Source organism: Hippocampus comes, unplaced genomic scaffold (genome assembly GCF_001891065.2).
Source record: "Hippocampus comes isolate QL1 unplaced genomic scaffold, H_comes_QL1_v1.1 scaffold147, whole genome shotgun sequence".
NCBI classification, from domain to species: Eukaryota; Metazoa; Chordata; class Actinopteri; order Syngnathiformes; family Syngnathidae; genus Hippocampus; species Hippocampus comes.
Genome location: NW_017805009.1, coordinates 1,328,981 through 1,356,582, shown reverse-complemented (window position 1 = coordinate 1,356,582; position 27,602 = coordinate 1,328,981). Strand labels below are relative to the sequence as shown.

Sequence of the window (27,602 nt, the reverse complement as noted above, 5' to 3'; positions counted from 1 at the left end):
TTTGCGTCTTTCCGACTCCAAGTGTCTGCTGGATGCTTTTAACTTTGTGTCCAGCCTTGCTCAAACGGATGCATTTCACTCGCTCCGCTCCAGTCATTACAGTTCTTCTACGTTTCGATGCCATGATCTACACGACGTAAGTGAATAAAGTTAAAATCTTTCGCAATTGCAGTCAAACGCATGCCAATAAAAAGTCACTTACACGTCTTCGTTTCGAATCTGATGAATGTGAACGGCGAAGCGAACATGTCTGTTCGGTCGTGTCGAGTGGGTGCTGCTTTTAAGCTAGTGCCGCGTTCTACAGGACGTTAAGTGAATAAAGTTAAAATCATTCACAATTACAGTAAAACGCACGCCAATAAAAACTCACTTACACGTCGTCGTTTCGAATCTGATGATCGAAAAACGCGAAGTGAAAATGTGTCTCGGTGTCGTCATTCCGTAGCATCGGGTGGGCGTTGCGTGTATTTAAGCTCCCGCGGCATGACGTCTCAATCCGGGTTGCGGGTATTGGAATTTCCGCTTACGTAAGAGTTCCGGTAACATGTAATATCGTAGTCAAAATGTTAATGCACAGGCTTTTGTTCCGGGTGAAGGATGTTCCTTTTCATAGAATTCCGGGGATGGGAATATTTACAGACGCTCCCCGACTTACGAACATTCGAGTTACGAACAACGGTACATACGAACATTTTTGCGGGTACAGGTATGTCAAAAAATGTTCTCGGACTGAGATGCTGTAAGTTAGATTTTGTATTGCGCGCCTTTTTCCGAGTACTGTAGTGCTTCTTTCCGCCGCTAATACCGACGTGAGGCGCTGTGAGAGGAGGAGGAGGAGGAAACGCCTGTCCCCATGAAGAAATTCGAGACGGAACTCTTGGCCGAGGGGTTAATTTAGCTCATAGATAAAGCCATCGCACTCTTCGAGCAGCAAGACCCAAATATTGAACGTTGCACAAAAATTGCAAATCAAATGAATGATGCCATACAGTGCTACTGCATCATTTATGATGAGAAAAAGAAGAAAACTGTGCAATCGTCGTTAGATCGCTTCTTTCGGCCAGTTTCTACTACACCCTCCAAGATACTCGTCAACCCTCATCTTCTTCTCCTGGACCCTCAACTTCTTCCTTCATTGATGTTACGGAGGAGGAAGTAACTCTTGAAGCCCATTCCAGCGGCGACGAAGACCCTCTCGGCCCCATGACATAAAATCCTCCTCTTCCTTCTCCTCCCCTTCCATTCATCTCCTTAAGCCTTCGAGTACAACTTCCAAAAGTAAGTTAAACTTCATTTTATTATACTTATATAAACCTGAAACATACTTATATAAGCCTTAAACATACATTCCATACACTGAAGCAACTTACGAACGAATTCACCCAACGAACGATCCTTCGGAACGTATCTCGTTCGTAAGCTGGGGAGCGTCTGTATATACGTGAAATAAATCCTAACAGGGTGCATGTAAAAAATCTTTGAGCTGTCAGAACTTTCATTGATGCATAGCAGTGATACGAACATAAAATGTCAGTGGCAAACTTAAATGAACCAATTTGCAATGAGAAACAAATGTGACAATAGAACAGAAAGAGAGCACACAAAAAAAAAAAAAAAAATCAAAACTCACTCCTCAAAGTCATGGGTGCAGAAATGAGACATTGATCCATAGTCGGAAGCACTCAGCCATGAAATTTGAAGAATAATTAAAGCAAGAGAGCTTTAACGGCTTTCATTTACATATTCAGCACAGTGATACAGTGGCAGCCGCCCACCAGTCCCTGCAAGAGATGGAGTGCTGATCTGGAGAGAGTCGAAGGGTTGAGTTAGATCACAAAATGATAAACGAACGACAAGTGTCTGGAATGTCAGGACAGTTTAACATCAGCCTCTTAGACGATACTCTAACTTTGCTGCCAAATTCTCGTGCCCCGTTGTGCGTATCACTACCGTGCTGGTCCCCATCTTTTCAACAGTGTGGTTCACCATGATGTCGAAAGTGTGCGGCACCTCGTCCATGTTGGTTATGTGGTTGGGCTGGATGTGTTTGTCAGCAACCTCTTTACGGCAGTAGGAACGGAAGGTGGCCAGCTTTTCCTTATAGTCCACTGGAAGTTGCTGCGGTACGGCAGTCGTTGCCCGGATGGGTAGTTGGCACCGTTTCATGAAACAAAGGCACCAAGATGGACCTCCTTGAAAATGTTTGATTTTCATTTCTTCTGCAAGCGTTTTTGCCCTCAGTCGAATGGTGACTGCAGAGACGCTTCTCCCGGACGGCTTTTCTTTGACTGTGAATCCATTGTTCGAGTTGGTGTTCCAACTCAGGCCACCTCGCTTTGTTTCCCCGGAAACTCAGGCTTGTCTTCTAGATTTGGCGAAACTCGCTCTCCTGCTTCCTCCACTTGTTAGCTTGAAATTTGAACGGTGCTACGTAAGCGTGTCTCTTTATACGTGCCATTTTCCGGGGTCCGAAGTTGTATATGCAATGCACGTATCGGCATTATAACCACCTACTGGCGAGTGTGCCAGTGCATTTTTGGCGCCCCATCTATGTTGGAGAAAATTTGAGACTTTTAATTGCACCTTATAGTCGTGAAGTTAAACTTGCCTTTTTTTTTTTAACCAGTCTGGTTAAAAATAAATACAATGCAATATAGAAATAATACACACTATTATAAAGACATAAAACAAAGAACACATAATAGCTGTTTTTGTTCATTAACTATAAATAAGGGGAAGATTGGAGGATGACGACAGTTCCACTGTTGAAAAAGAATCTTCTTCCATAATAAAATGGGAAATTCTGATTCAAGTGAAATACACATTAATGTCTACTTCCCTGTCTTTTGGGTGGTGAAAACCTACAGTAATACGTAGATGACAGTCGAAGCTGTCATGTTTTAACTAAATCTGATCCAATTTGTGCATTTGGTATCAAATTTAAATTTAACTGGAAGAATGTAATTTAACTAGCTCAGACAAAATCTCATTAAAACACGGAGCAGCAACAAAACAAAAAAAAAACACTAATAATAAGTGGATGGAAATCGCCTTTTTGGCATAGGTGTATTCGGGCAACCCACAGGTCGAGAGTTGTCTTATTTTATGTACACCCACAGGTCACAGTACATGTAACTTCATTATCTTGACCATTTTTATTTTTAACTAAAAACCGTCATATGTATATGGCCCTCTAGTTAAGATTCCCATTGGTAGCGCATTTATTTCGCAGATGAGAAACATTCAAGCCTCGCCACCACTCTCTGGGTGCTGTTGTTTGAAATTGCTCTTCAATCTGCATCACTGTCAATGCGGAAGAGAGTGAGGGTAGAGTCATTATCAATGTTCACCTAATGAGTTCTTGGCTATGTTTTGGTTGTGATCTTCACAAGGACAACCGATAAGACTGTACACCCGCATGTTTACTGTAAGAGCGAACATGTACAAGGTGTCGCATCTCATCTGGCGTGAGTCCACTGGTCCTGCTGCACTGAGTCACTCAGGCTTCAGCTCCCCATCGCCTCTTTTGACCAACTGAGGTGTGCACATGCTCTGAATACATGTCAAAGCTGTTAAATGCTGCTCAACAAGCAGCAGGCTGAACCAGAGGGCTATCAAGTATGGCATCTCTGCTTTTCACTGAGTGTTCTTTCCTGCTGCTGCTGTTGTTGCTGTTTGAAATCTGGTAGACTGAAGTAGACTATGAATGGCAAGAATTGAAAGAAATAGGATTCCGTGTCGGTGTCACCAAGCCATGTGCTTCAGTCAAGATTGTGGTGAGCCATTCTTTGTCTTTGCGGAAGATTAAATCTTCATTGTGCTGACTATTTGTATGCGCACGGTTCATCAGCATCTCTTTCTTTGGGGATCAGCCGCTTGATTTCATTTCTTCGTTCCCAAAATAACATTTCAAAACATTTCTCAACAGCCCTTCTAATTAAAATATGTCGGCACGTCGCAGAAAGGATATTTTGTGGAATAAAAGTCACGCTAATCGATGCTAAACCAAAATACAACGGGAGTAGTACTCCACAGTGACGCACTGTTCAAACACCACAATACAGAGATTCGAACCCTGGACCTCTGTACCGTGAGGTCTTTGAGTTTCACTTTTTAAACTGAACTACTGAGATGAATGAAATACCGTATTCGGCGATAAATAAAATATATTAAGTTATTTATTATATTACTATGTCTTCTACTACAGTGCTATCATTATTGTGAGAGGATGTTTACTTCTGTATAAAAATGACAATATAATCACTTGCACAGCAGCTCTCCGAACACTGGTAGCAGTAATCTAATCTCCCCGAGGATTAACCTCTACTTCTGAGAGCAGGATATTCTCTCATAAACCTTTAATAAATCTGAAACACATGAACCTAGGGACACATGCAAACCTCAATCTGGCTCTCCTTTGCTGCAAATAAAAGCATTTAGCACTTGGCGCTGACAAAATTCACTGCACGAACAGCGACAACAAGCAATTCAATATTTCTTGTCACCATGATAAGTTGACTGGGACAGAGTGAATATACGATGTCGTGTGAAAGAGAAATCTCTAAGCAACCTGGTGTGCAGTGCACCTGAAAAGTGGAAACAATGACTCACCATTGTGAAGTAGAAAACAGGACAGTGTGCATTCTCTGTTGAGTTGATGATTTTTTTGAACATTGCAAAAAAAGAAAAAGAAAAGAAAAGAAACACAACTCCCAGAAATGAAAAATCCAATTCGACCAGAACGGTGAATGGTAAAAGGTGTGCTTTGCACTTGTACAGCAATTTATTTACACCATGTTATCCAAAGTGCTTTACCAAGCCTCAAATATACCAGTGCCAGATATGAAAATCTTTTTAAGGAAGTGCAAAGAATTTAACTGAATCCGGCAGGGCTTCACGTAACATTTAGGAAAACGGTACCTATCATTTAACCAGAGTGTTGGCAACACAAGTTTGTCATCTTCTTCTTGAGTTCCCATTTAATTCATTTGTGGTGACTGAATCTGAACATTGGGTGGCACACATGTAATGATGTACAGGAATGTCTTTGACAGAAGAACAAGAAAACCCACTAGGAAGTAATAAAGATGGCCTACCGAATATTGTAGCGCTGTGTGCTAAGCTGTAAAAAAATAAATAAAATAAAATAAAATAGATAAACCAAAAAGGAAATACAAAACGGAGTCGAATGTCCGGTACAGGCCGCAGTGCGACTCCCGCCCATTGCAAATGTCTTTGCGGTGATCAAAGCCTTTTACCTGGGTTGAGCGGCGACAAAGCGAACTGAAAATACTAAGGTGAATGCTCGTGGAGTGACCCACTTTTTATTATTATGTAATCAGCAAGCACGAATGCAAATGCACAAGTGCTTCAACGGCCATGCTAAGCGGCAGCCCAGCTCACAGACATTGGTGCCAACCATCAAAAGCAACGCATGCAAATTGAAAATAGGTCATAACTTGTTCCTTTCACAATCGATTTTCATAAAGCTTACTTACTCACACCAAAGTGTGTGCTATCTATACAAAAAAATGTATCCTAGATTTTATTTATGTTTGATTGTTTTTGTGACATTCACGAACAATCAAAGCGGCAAGACTTTGCTTGTACGAGTGAAATAGATAGATTTAAATAATAATATGCTAGTGGTGACTTAAGACTTGCACAATAATTCCTAAAAATTTAAAGTTTGGGTGAAAATTGTAACAACCACAGCGCTGTCAAGGAATATTTTTCCTTTACCTTAAATTGACCTTCATCTACTTGTGTCAAATATTCATCAAAACCTTCTACAGCTCACTGTTGACTGGTTTAATTGTGCGATAAAGTAGAAAACCCAAAACTTTGTGTGCATCTCATAATCTTGGATCGAGCAAACACTTTTGGCTCTGTCCCCCATTCGTCAGGTGGTCAGCCTTCTTCTGAAGAGGACAATCAGCTTCTCCATTCATAAATTAAGGCTCGCGATGACTCAACTGGGATGCAGTGTTCTGGAACTGCCTGTTCCCAGCATGACTGAGGAACACAAGTGCACCAAGTGACTACAAACTGCAGTGTACAATTGTTGAGGCCGCCCCCAGACTGGCATCAGTGACGAAATGGATTCCATCATACGAGTAAGCTATAAAGCAAGCAGAGTCATGTCGAACAGGGTTTGGATTTTGTGCAATTTGGATGGAGGTGGAAGAAGTTTGGCGTCAAGAGGAGGCATGATGATGGAGCAAGGCAATCTTCCGGTCCAAAAATAGTCCCCATAGGGGAACATTGCAAGCTCACTTGGAGGGAACTCAGGGAAAAGAAATGAAGATTCAGCTTCATCATCAGAGTCATCTACGATGTTCTTCCAACCCCCCAAAATCTACACCAGTGGGTAAGTGACAATCCCACGTATGCGCTCTGCCAAACATCTGAAGAATTGAGGCTCATCTTAACAGGGTGCAAACCAGTTCGTTTGTTGCAAGGCCAGTACACCGAGAAACACAACCAGGTCCTGTGACAACTGGCGATCACCCTAGAAGAAAGGAGAACAATCACTAATGCCCTGCCTCCAGTGATGCATGGACTTCCAAGGAGCAGTCCTTTTGGGACAGCAGTTGAACATTGGCAAGGGTGAATTCACCCTTTGTTGACCAGGCCCAAAAGCGACTGTCCAATGCAAGTCGGCCTTTTCCAGCAACTAATGAGATCTACTCCTGGGCCAAACCTCACAATATGGTCAAATTCACAGAAACCTTTGTACATGCTGGTATTATGTCTGGCTGCTTTTCAAGGAGCATATAAGCCGAAACAGCTGAAGTCAGCTGAAATAGTCGCCCAGGGAAAATAACTTATCTGTCTTATTCCCTTGTAGAATTTGGGTGGAGAGGCTTTGTTGCGGTGACCAAAGCGAGGGTCCTGAAAACGTTGGGGCTAAAAGGACGGACGGGCCTTCCGCTGAGAAGGGACGTCTCTTTCAGAGGCTGCAGAGCGTAGCAGCGCCTGGCTGCGGATCAAGCCAAAGGACTTTAACAGGGATGCAAGCGAACTGCTGAGGGAGAACAACATAGGAGGTCACACCGAGGGCGCCAGGTGCTGCTGTTTCGCCCTCTTGAGGTATTGTGGGTCTAAATCAAGAAAACACTGAGGAGGAGGATGCCCAACTGATTACTCCAATGACGTTTTACCCATCTCTCACTCAAGACATCAAGCAAGACACTGTGCTGATTATTGGAGGGATTGTACCATTAAATCTTATAACCTCGGCTTTAGCTGAGATGAAAGAACCCAAGACATGGAGATTTTAAAATGCAATTTGCATGTTGGTTTTTCATCAAGCTTTAACCTGTAGCCTCAAATATGATTCCAAGAATAATGTGACAAATCTCAGCCATCTCCAAGAAGGTCTGATTGCACAATCATTCTTAAAATTATGACATGAGTTTGATAATATAACGCAGCAGACTGATGTATATGTTTGAAAATGTACTATACTGAAAGCAAATAGGTGAAATATCTATCCCGACAGTGTACTATGGCAAAAGTACTCCAAAGGAGATCGTGTTTTATTAAGAGTGGTCCTTGTTTAATGTTAGGCTAATATATGCCATCAGTCATTTTTATCATGCATTACACCATAGTTTACAGTACACAAATGAAGGACTCAACACAAAAAGCAAGAACCACAGGTGGATAGACTACTAAAATGACATTCACTGGAGTAAAGTCAAGATTACCTGGCTGTTTAACCTATTTGTCACTCTAGTCCAAATTAACGGACAGCTCTTTCATACTTTAGTTGTCTACTTGTATTTTGCCTGAAAGATCATGCAGGTTACTTCTCATGCTGAGAGAATGAAAACACAGCACTATCCGATGTGGTTCACTCCAAAAAAGCCATGACACCCTCCAAAAAGAAGACACCTGGTGTAAGAAGCAAACCAGAATTGAGCATTAAGGCCTGAAAAATGCATTCTAAAAAAAAAAAAAAAAAAAAAAAAAACCCCCCTTTTTTTCTGGAAAAAAAATTTTCTATTAAGGCCTGAAAAATGCATTTTTAAAAAAAAAAAAAAAAAAAAAAAAAAATCCTCACTTTTGCTTGAGCAAAGACATTCCATTTCCCGGAAAGATTGATACAAGCCTGCATGAATGTTCTGAATCTATTTGCTGCATCACATCTTTTGCAGAAAATGTTTACTTCGTCTTTTTAGATTTGAGAACAGAGATGGAGACAAACAGTCAGGTCCTTGTCGAGCTCAATTGTTATTTCATATGAATGTGATTTAAACATTTGCTTCCCAGGAAGAGTAATGCATTTTCGATTAGGACACTTTTGAATTGGTTCCATGGTTGCCTCTATTTGCCAGGACAAGTAAGGCAGCGAAAATAGGCCGTGATGCAAGACAAAAAAAAAAAAAAAAGAACCACACCTCCTCGGAAATGGACAGCTCTTTCTTCTGTAATGAGCAAACTGCCGTCCAGAGACTTCCTCTGGTGTGGACGATTAATGAAGTGGTGACTCACCAAGGAAATCCATCTGCACCTTGGCACTATTAATGAACTACTAAGACCCAGACATGGCACATTTACTGAGGACTCCACTTATGGCTTACAACATGCTGAGGAAGCACGACTGCCTTTGTTTCCAATGGGCCAGCCTTTAATGGTGACAAAGTGAACTTTTCAATCTCCTAGAGTGCACTCTAGCCAATAATATGAGCACCACAAATAGGAAGTTTGTCCCTTGTCATAAGGACCTATTTCGATGTTTTGATCTATTACAGACTCATCACAGGGAATCAGATTTTTTTTCAGAGAAAGGAGGCCACAATCTCTTCGCAAAAACCAATCCCATAATACACATCGCATATTTTATATGGCTCTATGTTGCAGAATGACGAGTAGCAAATAACGCCTTCCCCTTGTGTGATTTGAATATGTGTGATTACATATTGCTAAATCCCCCCATTCAGCATTGTACAGTTGCTTTCCATTTTCCCATCACGAGCATGTGATTTGATGATAATATGGATAATGGATGGATCATATAATTTGGGGTTTATGTGTCATAGCATCATACACTACGGTATAATAAATACAGTACAGCAGTTAGTTTGTCTGCTGTTTAACTAAATGTAATGTTTTGTTTAACTCCCAGACACACTTATTTGCGTAAGGCATCACTGGAAGTACAAAGCTTAAAGTGATGTGCTGCAACTTGGGTAAAAAAAAAAGGAACACGTCGCAAGCACGGTCCAGTGAAGTGTGTGATTATTTTTGCTAACATACAGTACATATTGTATGTAGTTTATCAAAACACAAATGTGAGTCAATAATGTGAAATAAACCTTTCTGATGCTTGAAAGGACTGCACCGAATAAAAATCACTACTTTTCTCATGTAACACAATCTCATTTCCCATGATCACTTTTTTTTTCTTTTCATCCTCTTTGTGTTTATTTAATTCAATTTTACATGCCCTGAATAATATGTGGGGATCGAACCCGGGACCTCTACACTGTGAGGTTGAAGCGCTAACCACGAGACCAACGTGCCGCCCATCAATCAAACTTCATTTATATAGCACTTCCCATACATAAAAATACAACTCACAGACCTGTACAATTAAAACATGAAAAATACAACATAAAAAGAGGACCCTCCCACTCCCCACAATATACACAGATACATATCCCCACAAGCATGCCTCTGCTCGCACACAAAAACACCCACACATTTGCAGGTTTACACTACAGATGATCCGATTATCAGTCTGAGAAAACAGCGAGAATATAACTAATGTTTGCTTGCTTCTTTAATGATGGTTATGTGAACAGTTTATTGTTAGTCTAAACTGTACATTGATATTATATTTAAAATTGATAACTGAGCCTGAGCAAGAACAAGACATCAGTTGTGAATGACCAAATTAGTTAATCTGGCAGCAGAGCAGCTTTATCCTCCTGATTACCAGGAAAAAAAATGTTGTCCAATCACATTTATTTTGAAATTCCCCAATCTATGTGAAGTAATTGGACTACTCCAAAAGAAATTTTTGAAATTCCACTACATTTTTTAAACACTTGAATACTAGGCTCAAATACACTTAAAACAACTCAAACAACACTTTAACGTGTTCATAAGAGTCTTATAAATAAAATGCCAACAGAATTTCAAGACAAAATGTGTTTGATAAAAAGTATTACTTTTCCTCTTCCCATAAAAAGTGCTTGCACTGAGGGAAGCCATTTTCTTACTTTTTCTAACCCCTACAAATTTAGTATCATTGGAAAGCACTGAATGTCCTCTTGAGAGTAACAAACGGAGTTAATGCGATTGGATGCACTGGGTGGGAGATATTTAGGTTTACAAATGTCCTCTATAGAGGACAAATTTGAACTACTAGTCAGGAGGATATGTCACTGAATGAACCTACACACAGTGACCCATCTGTTCATTTGGTTTGTGTGTGTGTGTGTGTGTGTGTGTGTGTGTGTGTGTGTGTGTGTGTGTCGTGGTGGTGGTGGTGGTGGTGGTGGGGAGGGGGAGTGTTGTAGGCGTTTGGAGGGTAGGGATGACCTACACACCCAAGGTCTTGTTCGCTGCCCCTAAGCAATTATTCAACATCATTTTGGCTTGTCAGAGCGTATGAATACTCTTAATGTGCGCGTGCATGTGTGTGCATGTCTGTGTCAGACAACAAATGAACCATTACTGATGGCACATATTATATGCTTGTTGGTGTCATTAGTTCAGTCACTAATAGTTGCCCACTCGGAGGCGTGCTGTTTGATGATTGTAAGTTAAGCACAGGTAAGCGGACATTGTCTTTTGAGGTCAAATGGCAATTTAGAGGCCAAACATTCCATGATATGCTCAACATGGAATACTGTTTCGCTTGAGTACTGCACTTGAGTACTGCACCATAGGTGGCCGAAACGTGCAAGTGGTGATGGGTTGCTTGTTGTGTGCCACCCCTGCTAATAAGCCAGCTAATGAAATAACCAACCATCAACTCAGAAACATTACCGGTAATTGAAATAATAACGTAGTAATAATGCTCAGAACATATTTATTATTAATTATTTTTGGTTTATTATTATTGCCCTTTGGAGTCCTCACTGCGCTGCCTGTTTCGTTTACTTTTCACCATATTTTAACTCAGCCCAGTTCGCCACGGTTCGGTTTAGGACGGTAATCCGTAAATGGGCTTGTGCTTTCGCTGCGGGGAGTGTGAAACACAACAACAACAATTTAGAATCTCTTTCTGAGCTGGATTTTAAAAGCCACTTTTATGTTCTTAAGAGACTACACTGTCTGGGTCCAACTTTGAAATAGCATAAGATTGCAGCTGACTGCCCAACAGCAAGTGGAAGAAAGGAATACTGTACTGATTGGTTATTTTCATATCTTTCACAAATTATGACAATAGAAACACAAAGATGAATTGGTCAAAGCATTACATCTCTCTACTAGTTGTCATTGTATTTTACTGCAGTGGTACGTAATGTTACACAAGCCACAGAGCTATTGGTTGATGGATACGCACGGTCACCGCTTTGTTAAGACACACAATAAAATAACCACGTTTGTTTGACCTACAATAGACTACCTCCACTCAGCCAGTCATCCTTTCATCCTTAAGGAGGGAGCCATTGGAAGAAAAGCGGCGGGATGACAGCTCGACAGATGAGATAGCCGTGCCTAATCCCCTTCCAAAGAGAGCTTCATTGTAAAGACCGGGCTCAAGTAGGAAAAGACGAAAGAAAGTGAAGCATTGTGCTTTGCAAAGCCATCACGAGACAGGTTTGGTCTTCTCTCTGCGGTGACTTTGACAGCTGTAGGGATGAAGGAGTAGTCCACCGTAAATGGCCTGAATGGTTGGAAAAAGACTTCTTCACAATCAAGAAAAAATAATGGCAGGACACAATGAGGCGCATTCGTGGTCAGTGGGTCAGAGTGGGTGAGGTCCAAACTCTGACCACAGAGAATAAGCTCGATAAACTTACGAATGATTAAAAATGGCTGAGTGCCAAGTGGTTGCTGCTCACTTCTGCAGTTTGTTGACGGCTTTTTGCTGTGTGCTTCAAAATGCTGCAGCTCCACTCAATATTATGCTATCACGCACAGGCATGCTGTATTACACCCACATGGGATAGAGGCCATGAACTGAACACAAATCACAGCCAAGTGACAAATTTAGCATGGCATAGAGAGGATGTGACACTTTAGGTGAAAACATGTTGATATTTATGTCAATGATAATTCAATCACATCTGACAAGAAGGAGTCGTGGGTTGGCCAGGCTCCTCCCAAATACAGCCAGCCCTCGTATCAAAAATGGAAACCATCGAACCTTCAATCTAAAATGTTAAGAAATGTGCGCCCGATTAACATTCCACGTCAATAAATTGAGGTTTGAGATGGGTATAAAGCTGAGTCACACTCACTTCAAGCTGCACTTTGTTGTAAATGAATAGATCTCATGTCTACATAATCTTATTTTTCTTTCTAATTTGTTCCAGGCCTGGATCATTCAGTGGCATATTGGTCGGTGTCATTTGCTGTGGCTTTCTAATCATTTGTGGTCAATGCAGCATGTCTAATCACATCACACAGGATGTTTAATCACCTCAGGAGACCTACACAATTAAATGGCATCCCCTGCACAGTGAACTTGAATAACTCACCACATCAGCAAAACTTTGATGACATATACAAAGTGTAAAGGATTTGGTTTTCACATGACGTCAGTTTAATCTTTTACAAGTGTAACAGTGCATGGGGCTCGCTAACCCCTCATTAAATGTGCCTCTTATCCATAAAGACTACTAGCCTGCTGTTCCTCGGACAAATAAAGACGCCTCGCGTGGAGGTGGTACACAAAATTTCACTAGCCCAATGAAAACACTGATTGCAACAGATGGACCAATAGGATATATTGTGGGGTCAAGCCTGTCTCATCTGCAAGTGAGTCAGGGACAAGAAATAGGGGTTGAAGTGTCCTATATTTATTGATCCAGCGTGCTAGTAATAAAAGCACACAATGTGCAATGGAAATTGAGCTGTGTTTAATATTTGGGGTAATTGCCCATTTTCGCCTTAACACCTCCCTTGTGGTCAGTCCTGTTAACACGTCAGGAAGACAGCAACGAGTCATGTTGGTCTTTTATGCAAATTAGTGGTCAGTCATTCATTAGACATACTGTATTTCTGTCCGGATCGCGTAAAAAAAAAAATGACGGGATGAAAAGAATGTAATAAACATTGCAAAGTCAGCTGCGTGGATGTGAGAGGACTTGCATCTTGCCTCGAATTGCACCCATCAATCATTGTGTGGATGTATACTGTAGGTACATCCATCCATTCTCTCCACCCCTTATCCTGATATACCAGCTGACTTTGGTCGAACGGCGGAATATAAATATTATTTTATTGGGCCTTCATCATGCAATTTAAAGCTTTCCACAGATGACTATGGGAAAATATATAGATGATTATATATTACATTTGACACAATAGTGACCTCATTTCTTGTGAAATATGAATTATACCTTACTTCCGGCTAACCCGGAAGTAAGACTTATGGCTGACTAAAACCCGGCTCTAACCATGTGGCTGCCACGTCCCTTTCATGAATTCGCCCTAAAACCGGCCGCCGTGCACACCCTGACACAGTAAATAGTAATAATGATGGAAGAACATATTGTTTGATCCAGAGTCAAGTGGAAATCTTTACGCAGAATTGATGTACTATTCATCCATGCACATGGTGATGTGGGTAACAAGTAAGTTTTGATTTTTTATACAACTAAATACGTCTGACACATCATGCTTGAGAACAGAGCTAAAGTTAGTGCATTAATATCATATGTGTTATAGTATTATATCATAATTTAGCTAATCTATTTACAGCTCGTTAATGGTGGTAATTGCACCAGTTTTAAGGTTCAAGCTCCCAGCCAATCCAATTTTGTACTGGCCAAGGTTCACCAGACATTCCTCAGAGAAATGACGATCACATACAAACAACTGCTGAATAGTCTGTCGCCAGGGAGGCCGGTAACGCTCATGGCCCCCATTTCCAAGATATGCTTGTCGGACATCTTGCTATTCTGCTGTCTCCCCGGCGTGTGTTTACATCGAAAAAAAAATTGAAAAAGCGGAGTTCCAGCTGGGGAGGGGAGGCTGCTCGGAGCATTCCTTCATCGAATATGCATGTACAGGTGAGTGCACCGAGGTGGAAACATTTCAGAGCAGAGGAGGTCCAGTGGATTTCAAGCCACGCTCGTCGGGGCGTCCTTCTGGCTGCTCGAGAAAGCGGGTGTGTATTTAGTGTGTAGATGTGGTACGAGGGTTACTCCTCAATCTGTCTTTTACGTATAAGATCGAGGACCCAATCAATTTCTTGAACTGGGCGTGCTGTTGCTTACAGAACAGGAGTTAGCAGGAATGCTCAGAGATGGGTAAATGGGGGAAAACACAACTTTCTGGGTGTTTTTGGCGAGGAATTTGCATTTTAACATGGCTAAAAAGCTGAATAAAGTTGATTTTGCATGATAAAGACCCCTTAAAGTCTTGAATGTCTTTAAGCTATATATATATATAAAACTAGATGACAGACAACAAGGAGAGAAGTAATAGTAAGCAATGTAATACTACTATTACTATAGTACTATTACTGTAATGTTATCAGAAAATCTTTTAAGGTATATTTTTTCCAGATGAGACTGTAGAACACTGTTGCACTGTGATCAAGAGGCCTAAATTAATGAAAGTCAACAAGAACGAGCAGATAGAAGATATAAATATATTGCATTTTAGCTGATTATGAACAATCCCAACATTTGTGTGTCAAGTAATTTTTTTTTTTTGTGCAAACCTCTCCAGATCGAAGCTGGACTCCTTCCTGTGGCAACGGATGGTCACCACTCGGTGTCCTTCACTCCTCACATCCTGGCTTACCATCCACTGTGTGGGATTACTGGGACGGGCCCCGAGGAACATCACTCCTTCTCTCAATTTCACTCTGTGGGGGAAGAATGACATCTTTATTGTTTTGTACAGCATAATGTTGGTTTACTTGTATACAAGCAGAATATTTTATCCAGGCATAGGTGCTAAGCGCACAGAGCAAATGATTCTGTCCAGCGATCCATTATCCAGATGGTTGTTTGCCTTCAAAAGCTGTTCCAGAGGCTTCTGAAGCGTCCTAACATCCTATTTGATGCATGTTTTTACATGTAGCCTCAAAACCAATCATATGAGGCACTTTTATTGGTAAGGGTGCTCTTGACCGAACAGTAAATTAACAGTGGAAGTGTTAAGGTGTTATTCCTCTCTGTTACCCCTCTCTTGATCACAATTAATATTGTGATCAGAAGTAAATTGGCAATGTACCTCATTCTTTTGCCTTTCACATTATGTAACATTCTAAAATTATTTTTGTGTGAGCAAGACAATTATAAAATCGATTTTCTTGACCAGGAAAATTCCTGAGGAGGTAACTGTACATGGGCAATAATCAATTGCATGTGTTACCTCCTCACAGCCCCAAAACAGGCAGGTTAGGTTCATTACTGTACCATAGCTTAGGTGCGTGAAGATATTTTTTTTTTTTTTTTTCCAGTGGTCTTAAATAGTCGTACATTCAACTTGAAGAAACCTGTAGGAGGCCTGGTATATGGTTTATTAGTGAGGGAGTTTTTGGCCAGATTTGAGGATTCGGTGCCACATGAGGCCAGCGGCCAAAAGTCACTTTTCCTTACAGGTTCCTGAATGGCCTAGCGCTGCTCCACCCCGGCCTCGCTTGGACTGGCTTCTTTTGTTTCGCCATTACATCAGGCACCAAATCAATTGAGGTGGGAGTTTGAGCCGGATCAACTGATCTGCGCATTTGTATTGTGCAGGTTTCGGCCATAAGATTTCACAAGTGGGCAAGTCTCTGTTTCGTAGATGTATAAATTGCAGTTGCACAATATGGCGATGGCGCAAATTATAGCCCATCAAATGCACATAAGCTTTTTCCGTATTTTCATGACGATAAGACGCACATCAAAGTCTTCCATTTTCTCCAAAATGGACAGGGCATCGAATAATGCGGCTCATCTTGTGTATGCGCCGAGTTCCAAAATATGTGAATACTCGTGTGACTTCGATGAGGGGTCCGCTTGATTGGCTGATGTTGTGCCAACACATTGCTTATATAGAAGAATGGTGGACATAACTGAGGACAGCATGCAGACGTGAAAGTGGAAAGGGTGGGCGTGAAAGAGGACGCTAAAGGCACGCCCCCAGTAGGTGTAAATAGTGCCGGAACGTGTTTTGTGGAAAACAATAACTCGAAAATGGCACCTCTGAAGAGACACGCTTATAAAGCACAGTTTAAACTGCAAGCAATCAGTTACGTAGAGGACCATGGCTATTGAGCAGCCTCAAGAGAATTCAAGATCAACTAATCCATGGTGCTTGGTGCTTTTGTTTTATGAAAGTGCGCCCGCCATCTATCCACCCGGGCAAGGACGACCGCGGCATAGCAACATTCGGCGCATTACAAGAAAAACCTGGCCAACTTCCGCTCCGACTGCAGTAAAAAGTGTCATGTTCTGCGTTACATTAAATAAAGATGCTTTCTTTGAGAGTTTAATCCTTTATTCTGCCACTCTGATGGGTCTCACTTGGTTTCCATGGCTGACTGTTCTCTCACCATCTTGCCCAACCATGTCATCAACGTGGTTGAGCTGCCGCTCATTTGCAACATCCCAGTTAACCACACGGTAGAGAAGAAAAGTCAGAGTACAGAGTAACGAAAAGAATTTGCAATCCCAAGATACTTTCATCCAATGTACCTGTTCTCTTCACATTCAAAGCCTTCTGGATGCCAAGCATCATACAGCCCGGGGGGACGGGAAAAGAGGCAACAGCCCACAGAGGGGAAAGGGGGAAGAGATGTTAAAAAGGTAACAGCGTCAGTTGACAGTTTAAAGTTACACTCGATCCACCTCTGCGAAAGTGTCAGCAATCACGGGTAAACCTGACAGGGCTTCATCAGCACTGCTGAAAGTCAGAGCCACACTGAGTTGAACTAAGAGGGTAAATCAGGCTACCAAAAGGCAATCAGAGAGCATGGCACAGTTCACTATTGAATCTAATGTCAAGGCTTTTCATAGCGACCCGATGCAATAAAAGGAAAAAATGTTGAAACACATACTTTTCATGCTTCCATCTTTCTGACACCTTCAACTCTCTCTCAACTGTTTCAATAGCCATCCTTGCTTAGAACTGATTGTACACTTGGAAAGGTTTACTTAATAGTCTTGACATATGAGACTGCACCAGCTGTCAGAGAGACGGTTAAAAAAAATATACAGAGGAAATCCAGGACAATGCAAGTCAGAAGGGTATCTCACAAACAGGGTAGCACAATAGTCAGCTCAATGGCCTGCATCCATGTGACTCAACCGAGCACCACCACCTCACGTGCATTAAGGGATCAGTGATGAAGGGATCAGTGACCATTTTCTCTCTACAAATTTTTGACCTGACAAACTATAAAATGTAACATTTGTTTTATTTATTTGTAACATTGCATTGTTGATAAATATTGAAGGATCCTGCATTAGTCGCAGCTCTGTTTCACACAACCTGCTGGGACTGCTGTAAGCTTCAAGGTACCGTGCTGTGACTCCAAATGTTTCTTCAGATTTTATGGGTTTTTTTTTTTTTTTTTTTTTTTTTTTTAAGCTACAGTACACTATGTCTACAGCAGTGGTCCCCAACCCATTTTCCGCCACGGGCAGGTTCATGCAAGTTTATAACTTCTGCGGACCGGGTGTGGGAGGTTGACGGATTTGTCCAAATGCTACCACAACAAACTTGAATCTACTGTGCATTTTTATATACCTTTACGAGCAGCACCAACACCATAAGCCAAACAACAACGATTTGATATGGTCACAATGGTCACGCTTAAACATGCAACAGACACCACAGAACAAATATAAAGTGCATGAATGATACGAATAATGTGAAAAGTGGGGTAATTTGTAGAATAAACATGACGTTGCATTTCTATGTAACTATATTAGCAGCGTCCCCCTGAATTGTGCCAACATAGGTACAGTTGCCGCGACTAAACTATGCATAAAAGAGCAGACAATCCAATAGTGTCTACCCTCTTGTCAATAACTCCCAAAACAGTTGACTCATAATTCCATTGTAACATTTTGCCAATTTTGCTCACCTGTGTGACAGTATTACACAGAGGAAGCCATTCCATCAGTACTGACGGAAGGTCCATCAGTCCGTCACTGATGGACGGCCAGTTTGCTGGCGAATGAGGAGTGAGAGGGAACTTAAAAAAAATGACAGACTAAGCACAGATGGAACTTGTATAATAGATGGGAGGACTCTTAAATCACGGTGCCACAATATAAACTAAATGTTCACATCCCCCCCCCCCCCCCAAACACACACACACACACACACACACACACACACACACACACACACACACCTGGAATTCAGACTCCATTTAGCCAGAAAAGTGTTACATCATCAAGAGGATATTTCTGGTGGACCAAAAAAAGGCTGATTTCAAGTGATCATTTAACAAAGGGAGCTTGAAGGTGTGTATTTGCTCATCCTGCACTGGAGCGGGCAGTCAACTGCAGGCTAATCTGCAGATCAGAAAAGAGGCCGATGCTAAGCCTTCCATTCTGAGCACAACAGTAAACATTTTCAAAACTTACAGTGGTAAGGCAGAGCAAATGCACACGTGTGCCAATACACATCCGACAAGGTGCATGTCTTAACCACGCATCTGCGCAGACACAGGAACATTCGTCAAGCTGTGACAAGGCAACTGCTCAAGCATATCGCCTTTGGCAAAAGAGTTTTTCTGCTGCAGTTGTTTTTCTCCTTTTCAACTGTTTTCGGTATTGAGAAAATCAAGAGAACTAAAGAGTTGCAAACCCAGAGGAGGTCTTCACTCAAGGAACTGAGTTGAAGGCTGTGTTGCTCATGTCTCTAACTTTTTTTTTTTTACTCCCATCTATTGAGTCATCATCTGAATAGCTATCCTCACAAGGGTCCCAGATATCTTCGGGCAGATGTCTTCGGGCGATCGCAGGGCACACACACATGAAAAAAAAATGGCACCTATGGACATTTGAGGGTGTCCAATTAACCTATCATGCATGTTTTGGGAATTTGGAAGGAAACCGGAGTACCCAGAGGGGGGAACACCTTTTTTTTTTTTTTTTTTTTTTTTTGGCAAGAAATGTTTATTGTTTCCTACGGAAAATGAATAGTCAGCTACAAAACAAAATGCAACATTGGGTTGTACTCCACATGATAAGTTTGGTAACAGCTTGACCAAGTTTTTTATGTTCATGGAAAGATTGTGAGAATGGGAGATGGAAGAACTACTGTATGTACAGTTAACAAGTGAAGCTAACGTCTTCAGATATTTGTCATGTTTCTGTTCTTGTTTCCCCAGCAGGTGGCAGGCTGGAGTCCATCCTGCAGTGTGCAGCCTGCTTCCAATTTTGTCATTATGGAACCATGTATTTAAGGACCGACAAACTTTCAACGGTTTGTCGGATTTTTGTTGACCTTGCTACTGCTGTTGCTCAAGTGATTATTTTTCGAGACCTTTCGCCCTCGTCGTATTTGTACTGGTTCTCTGGGTTTTATGTTTTTGTAAGTATAGTCTTAGTTTTGTTAGTTGTTTTTGCATCGCGTGAATTGGATTCTTGGCATTTTGTTTGGTAGTCTCGGGTTTATTTCTTCCTTGACTTTTGCAAGCGCTTTTGGTTAAAGTGTTGTTTTTCTTTCCCTGGTCATTTTTGACCAGCAATTTCTGTTTCTACTTTGTCTGTGTTTTTTGTGCGAATAAATATTTTTTTGTTACGGAGTTTTGTCTGGTGTCTACCATTCTGAGATCTTAAAACATTATTCGATTCGTTCTGGACCTGACAATATTAGATTTTGAGGGTATGATGACTGCAGGCCAAAATATCATGCTATCATGGTACTGTATTAACATCAGATAAATTTGAGCAAATCAAAAGTATTTTTAGAACAGATCTGAGGACTGCTCATGTTGTACTGGGGGGCTAACTAGTTCCTGCTGGCACCATTTTTTGGTTTGTTTTTTCCAAAGCACATTTATCAACAAGACATGCAAACCTCATCTCTGTGTGTGCGTGCAGTGCGTGCGTGCGTGCGTGCGTGCAGGAGAATGAAAAAAAATAAGCAGCTCGCTTCTTGTCATTCACTTCAAAAGGGCATCTTTTTTTTTTTTTGCGACTATCTTAATCTCTGCAAGCAGCCGATCACATTGCAGCAGGACATGCCCTTTCTGAGAAGTCACCTCAAAAAAACGAAAAGAAAAAAGCTCATTACTGGTGACACAGAGTTATCATAGTTATTGAAAACTTGACTTCTTCAAACCGTGATAAACTATCAAACCGGTAATCAGCCCACGCCTACACATATTTACCTTCTTTTTCAAGTATAGGACTGTGTAGAAAATGTTGTGTTGTGAATATCACAACAATTTGAATGCAGCACATATCCCATGGATTGATTTGTAGCAAGACTGGTCATTTTTATAATGCGTCTCTTTGGCACACAGAGCCCTTGAGACTAACATTGCTGGGGGCACGGGGAGTGAAACAATACCCACATTTCCTTGAATTATAAAACTTACAGTGGATATCAAAATTTATGGGCGGCAAGGTGGGTGACTGGTTAGAACGCCCACCTCACAGTAAAGAGGTCCAGGGTTCTGTGTGGAGTTTACATGTTCTCTGCGTGCCTGTGTGGGGTTTCTCCGGTTTCCTCCCACATTCCAAAAAAATGTACGTTGAGTTAATTGGACTATCTTGTCTCGGGGTGTGATTGTGAATGTGAATGGTTGTTTATCTGTGTGTGCCCTGTGCTTGGCTGGCAACCGGTTCAGGGAATGCCCCGCCTGCTGTCACAAGACAGCTGGGATAGGCTCCAGGATGCCTGCAACCCTCGTGAGGATAAGCAGTTCGGATAAGGCCACAGTACCCCATAGCAAAGACAAAGTTGTTTTGGATGAAAATTGCTTCCTTCCGCTTTGACAATTGCTTCTAAAAATAAATCGATATATAAAAGCACCAGTTTTTATGTATTTATTTAGTCTCCATGGTGAAGAACAATATCACTTAGGGTGTGGTTGGATGTCCGCTAGATCCTGAGATACCCTGTCCAGGCTAGCCCCACTTCCAGACCGAAAATCCAGAGAAACTTGGAATGTGGGAGTTAGGCTGGTAATACTTTATAGAATAATACAAAAACCTTAATTGTACTCAAACACATTCCTCTGAATGGTAAAAGGAGACCAGACAAATTTTTATAATGACCTTATTTTGCAATATATATTTTTTTTCATTTTTCAAATATTTATGCTCCTGGAATATAACTTCACTAAATTACTTCAACACAAATCAGGTCTCCTTAGACTAGAAAAAAAAAGCATACTGGTCAATATGATTGTAGTCACTGACTAATTTGTTGTTGACAACTGTATTGTGTCACCTTAAAAAAAAGTATAGGTTCCTTTCAGGACACCTCTTAATATTCAGCATGGTATTAAGTTCTCACTGCTCTCCTGAGCACACGGTTATTTACCAGAGCCATGTGCATCATTTACAAGTTTCCCTCTCCAAAGGCGCACACTTGGTAAAAGTTAAGCTTCATATCACGGATGCTGCAACTGACAGGGCTTGAACAACACAAGGATTAAGCATGCACACCTCCAACCCTTGCTCTCCATGTGCAGGGACTCTGTGAGACACGCTCATGCCCATCTGCTGCTTATGGACACACCAAAAAAAAAAAAAAAAAAATGAATGGGATGGTATATGAGTACATCCACAGAAATCCATCTTTTTCAAACAATCTCCCAGAGTAAAGAAAAAAAAAAAAGCAGATTCCATGACAGATTCCCTGACACTGGCATTGTTTAACCCTGTGCAACTAAAACTGCTTCTGAACTTGTATGAGAGAATAGATTACTGCAAAACATGTTTGGAATACAATAAAGGTGTGGCCGTAAAGAGTTTAAGACTTCTATAATATATCGTATAATTTTTTACTGTGCGTGTGGATGTGAAAGGACTGACAGAAGTTCACATTCTGTGCAGGTATGAAAGGATAGCCAGACCATGTTGTCTGTGTGTAAATGTACCAAATACAGTATGTTGACTTCATGTCTGACTTTGACAATAAATGTGCTTGTTGATACAAAGGAGAGATTTTTTTTTTTTTTTTAATAACATGCATGTGATAAAGACGTGTATACACGTGTATGTCAATGGCGAAACATGTTGAGCAAATTTGGCGTCTAATCTCAGAGATGGAACGCGAGCACTCGGGCATAAATACTAACGCATCTTGTAGTGTGTTAACTCTGCCACAGAGGTGGGTTAGACCTGGTGTTGGTCATTTTTCAGGTGAGCGCAGGCCAGTAGATTTGAGAGAGGGAGGTGTGCGCCACTGTAGAAGTCATTAGAAGTCGATTTCAATTATTGCTTCTAGATAGCTCGAGAGCTGAACAGACACTTTATGTAGATTTGCTTGGTCCATAACAAAGTTACAGTAGAAAAGGCATTACAAAATATAGACAAGGTCGAGTGGTCACTTGATAGTATGCTGAGCAGCAAGAGCAGACCGGCGAAGCCATCTCGCCCGATCCATTGAAAGTGGTGACACAGTTCAAGGAATAATTGCCTTATAGTTAAATACGGCGGCCCGGTGGTCCAGTGGTTAGCGCATCGACCTCACAGTGCAGAGGTACCGGGTTCAATCCCAGCTCTGGCCTCCCTGTGTAGAGTTTGCATGTTCTCCGGGTACTCCGGTTTCTTCCCACATTCCAAAAACATGCATGGCAGGCTGACTGAACACTCTGAATTGTCCCTAGGTGTGAGTGTGAGCGCGGATGGTTGTTCGTCTCTGTGTGCCCTGCGAGTGGGTGGCAAGCGGTTCAGGATGTCCCCCGCCTACTGCCCGACGACAGCTGGGATCAGCTCCAGCACCTCCCGCGAACCTTGTGAGGATAAGCGGATTGAAAAATGGATGGATGGATAGTTAAATAGAGTATAGGCCGTAAAGAAGACAAAATAAATTAAATATTGCAAAATGCCTGAGCTTTTTGGTCTTCTGAATGTTTAACTCTATCACATCTGACAGTTTATATTTTACTATAAGCTAATAATACCTTGAACTATGTTGCCACTATTGGTGGAGTGGGCGACACGGCTTCTCTTCACGAGGGGGATGCGGCGCTTGCTGCTTGGCTGAGCTACCCAGTGACCACTCAGGCTTGTCATTATTTTGAAGTAGATTAAATGCCTCTTATACTGTGTAACGTCTTTTTTTTCCTTAACAGACCAGGTGACTCTTCTCGAAAATCAATGTCGCCACTGAAAAGTGGTTGCTATGGAAACTAAGAAACGCCATCCCAGTGTAAAATGGCAGCATTGGAGTTATATATGACAAGTCAAAAAACTCACTCTGGGTCCACTTTGATCAGCCATATGCCTTAGCAGAAAAACAGCAATCAATCTTGTCATCTTTTGATCAGTCACATTTGCAAGTAGCAATGATAGTAACATCGTAGGTAGGATCATAACTTAAAAAATGGTTATACAGTACATTATAAGGCGTATTTATTTTTCCGAATTGATCCATTTCTTCGTAGTTCTCTATGTTGTTTTATTTGATTCTACATTTGTTGTGCAGTAGAATAACACTCTTTGAAATGAATGAATGTTAATAAAATGTTAGATTACTCTATAATTATCTTCGTTATCTGTAGCAGTGCTTTAAAACTGGCAATTTAACCCTGGAGAACCCAAGAACCTTTTTCTTCTTTGGAAAATTATGAATTATACATTAAATAAATGACTGCTATATGTTGACTGAACACCAAAATATATGTTTTTTCAAATATTCAATGCTTTAATCCTAATTTAGGATTAGGGCCAAATCAGACTCTTTGGGATTTAAGGGCAGCATTTGGGTAGCAGAATTTATAGGGGCCAAATTTGACCCCCGTGAGTTCTCCAGGGTTAAAAGTGATGACAAAAATGGTGGCCGGTCCTCAAACAACATGGACTTGTCTCAACCGGTCCGTGACACAAAAAAGGTGGGAGACCACTGTACAAAGGGATGGTTTTAATGTCCACCCAACCACATTTGGTTTAGATTGTTTGTCCTGGCTGTCTTTATGCTCATCGGAGAAGAAAGCAAAAATCCGACACAGCTTCTTCAAATCTAAAAAAAAAATAGCTTGACTCTCGTAGACTCCAAGTCCAGATCCAAGACCACATGAGCAGGCAATACAGTAAGTGAGTGAGTACAGTAGCTTAGTACTCAGAGAAGAGGGCACCCCTCCCACCGACAACCCCCCCCCCCTTCCAGGCACTCTGGGACGCCTCACCCACGGCTGCTCCTTTGATGAAAATTAGCTGTCAGTCATCTGATGCACAAAATTCATCCATGACTCAATGACCTTTAGAGAGGAAGCAGTGAGAGCACTTTCCGCCCACCTTGGCGACACATCAACAGACTAAGAGATAAAACAATAACAGCTTTGTTAAATGAGACAGCAAAGAGGTGACAGAGAGGGCTGCAGGAGGTGTGCAAATGGCTATAGTCATTTGAACTATAGCAGTGGTATGTTCCCATTACAAAAGCAATAGAACATCAGATGGATGGAAAGAGCTGAAAGCAGACAAGTGGGCCACGGCTTTACACCACGAGAGCTCTGCTATCTCTCGTATCGAGCTGTCTTGTTACCAACTTTTTGCAAGCTTTAAACGGCATGAGTGGGCCTTAAATATTCATTTGGAAGACTCACAAGATAAAAGGCATTAAAGCTCGCCGGTGATGTCAAGTGAAGTGGGGCTGCTTCTTCCACAGCAACAGCCGTCTGTTCTTTTCGTAGAGTGGCTGTGCTGGCAACTTTTTTTATAACCGCAAGTCAATGAGATTTGAAAGAAACACCGGCTGCGAATATATCGCCATAATACTTATACAAATCTTGCACAACCATAGAAAGCCACGCAGGGCCTGATGGAGCATGGAGCGTAAATTGGATAGGCTGTTAAGGAATCAAATCATTATCTGCAGGACTGACACCTACAGGGTGTCACTGCACTTGCTGGCCCTTGTGTACATAATGAATTAGAGGAAGACTTCTTGTTACTGCTACAACAAAAAAAGTCACCACCGGGACAGCCGTCTTCATCGTCCACCCATTAAATTTCTATCCCACTTAATCCTGTTCAAGGTCGCGGAAACCCGGAGCCTATCCCAACTGACTGAGGAGACAGGCAGACGACACTCTGCACTGGTCGTTTTTCATTCACGATGCACCTCGACAGAGGGCTCTATTTTCCAGAGGTGGGCATTCCGTCAGTATGATGGAAGGTCCGTCAGTCTGTCACAGACGGACGCCTGTTCTTCTAACGGATGACGATTGCTACGCTTTCTGTTACAATCAATCAACTCATACACAAACAGGTATCATGATATGTTGACTCAAAATTATCCTCCAGTATGGCTCCTAAGACAATGAAAAGTGCAAGCGATTGTACGATGAGGAAGCCTTGGAAAATCACTTCTTCCAGTAAGCTCTCGTTGGCGTGCCTGAGCGTGCGCTGGACCTACTGACCATGCTTCACCCAAGCTGTGGTCTGGGTTGGCAATCTCGCAGGGTGACGGCAGTTCAACGCCTGTGCTAATTTACAGCTGGGCGCATCGGCCAGGGGCCCTGACATCTGCTCCTTGGCATCTGCAGCGGGCATCTGCGCCGACCGGGTGCGAAAGTGACTTTGTTCCTACACTGCAATTAATTTGACAGTATTGCCATTCATTTTAATGGGAAAATCAGCTGCTTTATAAAAGGTTCCACTGTGACTGTACATGGTTTTTGTTGGACATGTTCCATATTCAGATCCGTTGGTTAAAAACTGAGCTCAAAATACATGAACACCTCTTTTATTTATTAGTGCACATGGTCAGCATTGTATGAAGTTTACAGTTGCCATTGCAAGGGGAAAGAACATGAGCTGGTATCTGTAACGACTCTTGAACAACCCCACTTCATGTTTCCAAGACAAGTCTACCTGTAGTATAACTATAATTTAACACTGATAACTTCAATATTTTTTCAGACCAATAAAAAATATTGTACAGGGTATTTGATAATAATTGAAGAGAACAAGAACCATGCGCCAGACTTAGCAGCATGTATTTTCTTTTGTTCTTTCTCGATATCCAACTCTTGAGCAAGTGTGTGTAATAGCACAGTTTGACACTGTACAGCAATCGTATTGATATGTGACGTCGACGTATCAATATTGTACTGTGGCAAGTAATGATATGCAACAATATGCATTCGTCCCACAAGAATCACAAGAATAACGTGAAGTACGAGGAAAATTACAAATACAAATTACAAATACAAATTTTTCGACTAATTTAAACATGTTATAAAATCCTGCTTAATTCTCACAAAAAAACAGGCTCACGGTGGTCGTCTAGACATGAGAAGATTGCTGTCTGCTCCTTCCGGCACTTTATGAATCATTGAGTTAAAGAATACCTTGAAAGTGGACACGTGCTTTCCAAATTTGCATTTTTGTTGAATTGACCAAGCTGTATTCTTTTGTACTCTTGTAGCTCCCCCAACACGATTCAATCATCACCTCTTCCAACCTCATCCCTCCTCTTTGCGGGATTTCAATGAAAGCCCTTTCCCTCGACTCCAACTTCCCCTTGGTTTCCACTTCAACCTCACCCAGTTCCCACTCAACTCTGGCCCACTTTCAGCCTACCCCACAGTGAAGCAATTTTTCTCATCTTAGACAGATAAAACACTTTTTAACCATTGGTTCTGTCTTGGTGCTTTCCGACCTTCTGCCTGCTGTGCTGAAATGATGCTGCATAGAGCCCAACAAAACAATGCAGCTGCTGTTAGTCTGATAACGTGTCAAGATGGCTTCACAGTTCGTGCCGACCCTTCTACACCTTATAAAGTACGGACACTCAAAGCGACAAGCTGGTCATTACAATATGACAACCATGACTGATGATTTGGTTGAGAACGGTTGGGTTGAATTTTGATGATACCTCAAGCATTTGATAACCTTTGATAAGGCACCGAAGGACATAATCTAACTGCTATTATTAAAAAAAGCAATAACTTTCCAATTCTTCTATTACAGCTGACAATTATTTGACCCAAATTTAATGGACTGAGTTCATTATCACCACGGGTCAAGGTGACCAATGTCAGTGAACTTCTATTGACAGGTGTCAGAACCTATGACAGACCAGGAGACAGTGCATTAAAGTGGCCAGTGGAAGTTCTGTCCTTGTCCTGCGCACAAAGTCAAAGAGCAGAGGACGGCCCATAGACTCACCTGTCAGAACTCACCCTGCAGCTCTCCGGGCAGAAAGCTCGTTGTCATTCCACCAGGGCAGGTGTCCTTCCGACTAGAGGACATAGAGCTGTATGCACAGACATCCTCTGGCGTGTGTCTGTGTGTGTGTGTGTGTGTGTGTGTGTGTGTGTGTGTGGGTGT

General features: G+C 41.7%; 1 protein-coding gene across 1 annotated transcript in view; it reads right to left on the bottom strand.

Moving 5' to 3' along the window:
* The window catches only part of LOC109511630 (transmembrane protein 132C), a 112,382-nt gene that overhangs the window by 55,059 nt on the left and 29,721 nt on the right, over window positions 1-27,602 (bottom strand). The window contains exon 3 of the mRNA XM_019862856.1: window positions 14,858-15,004. Coding sequence (XP_019718415.1) covers window positions 14,858-15,004 — 147 coding nt within the window. The remainder of the gene's footprint in view (window positions 1-14,857; window positions 15,005-27,602) is intronic.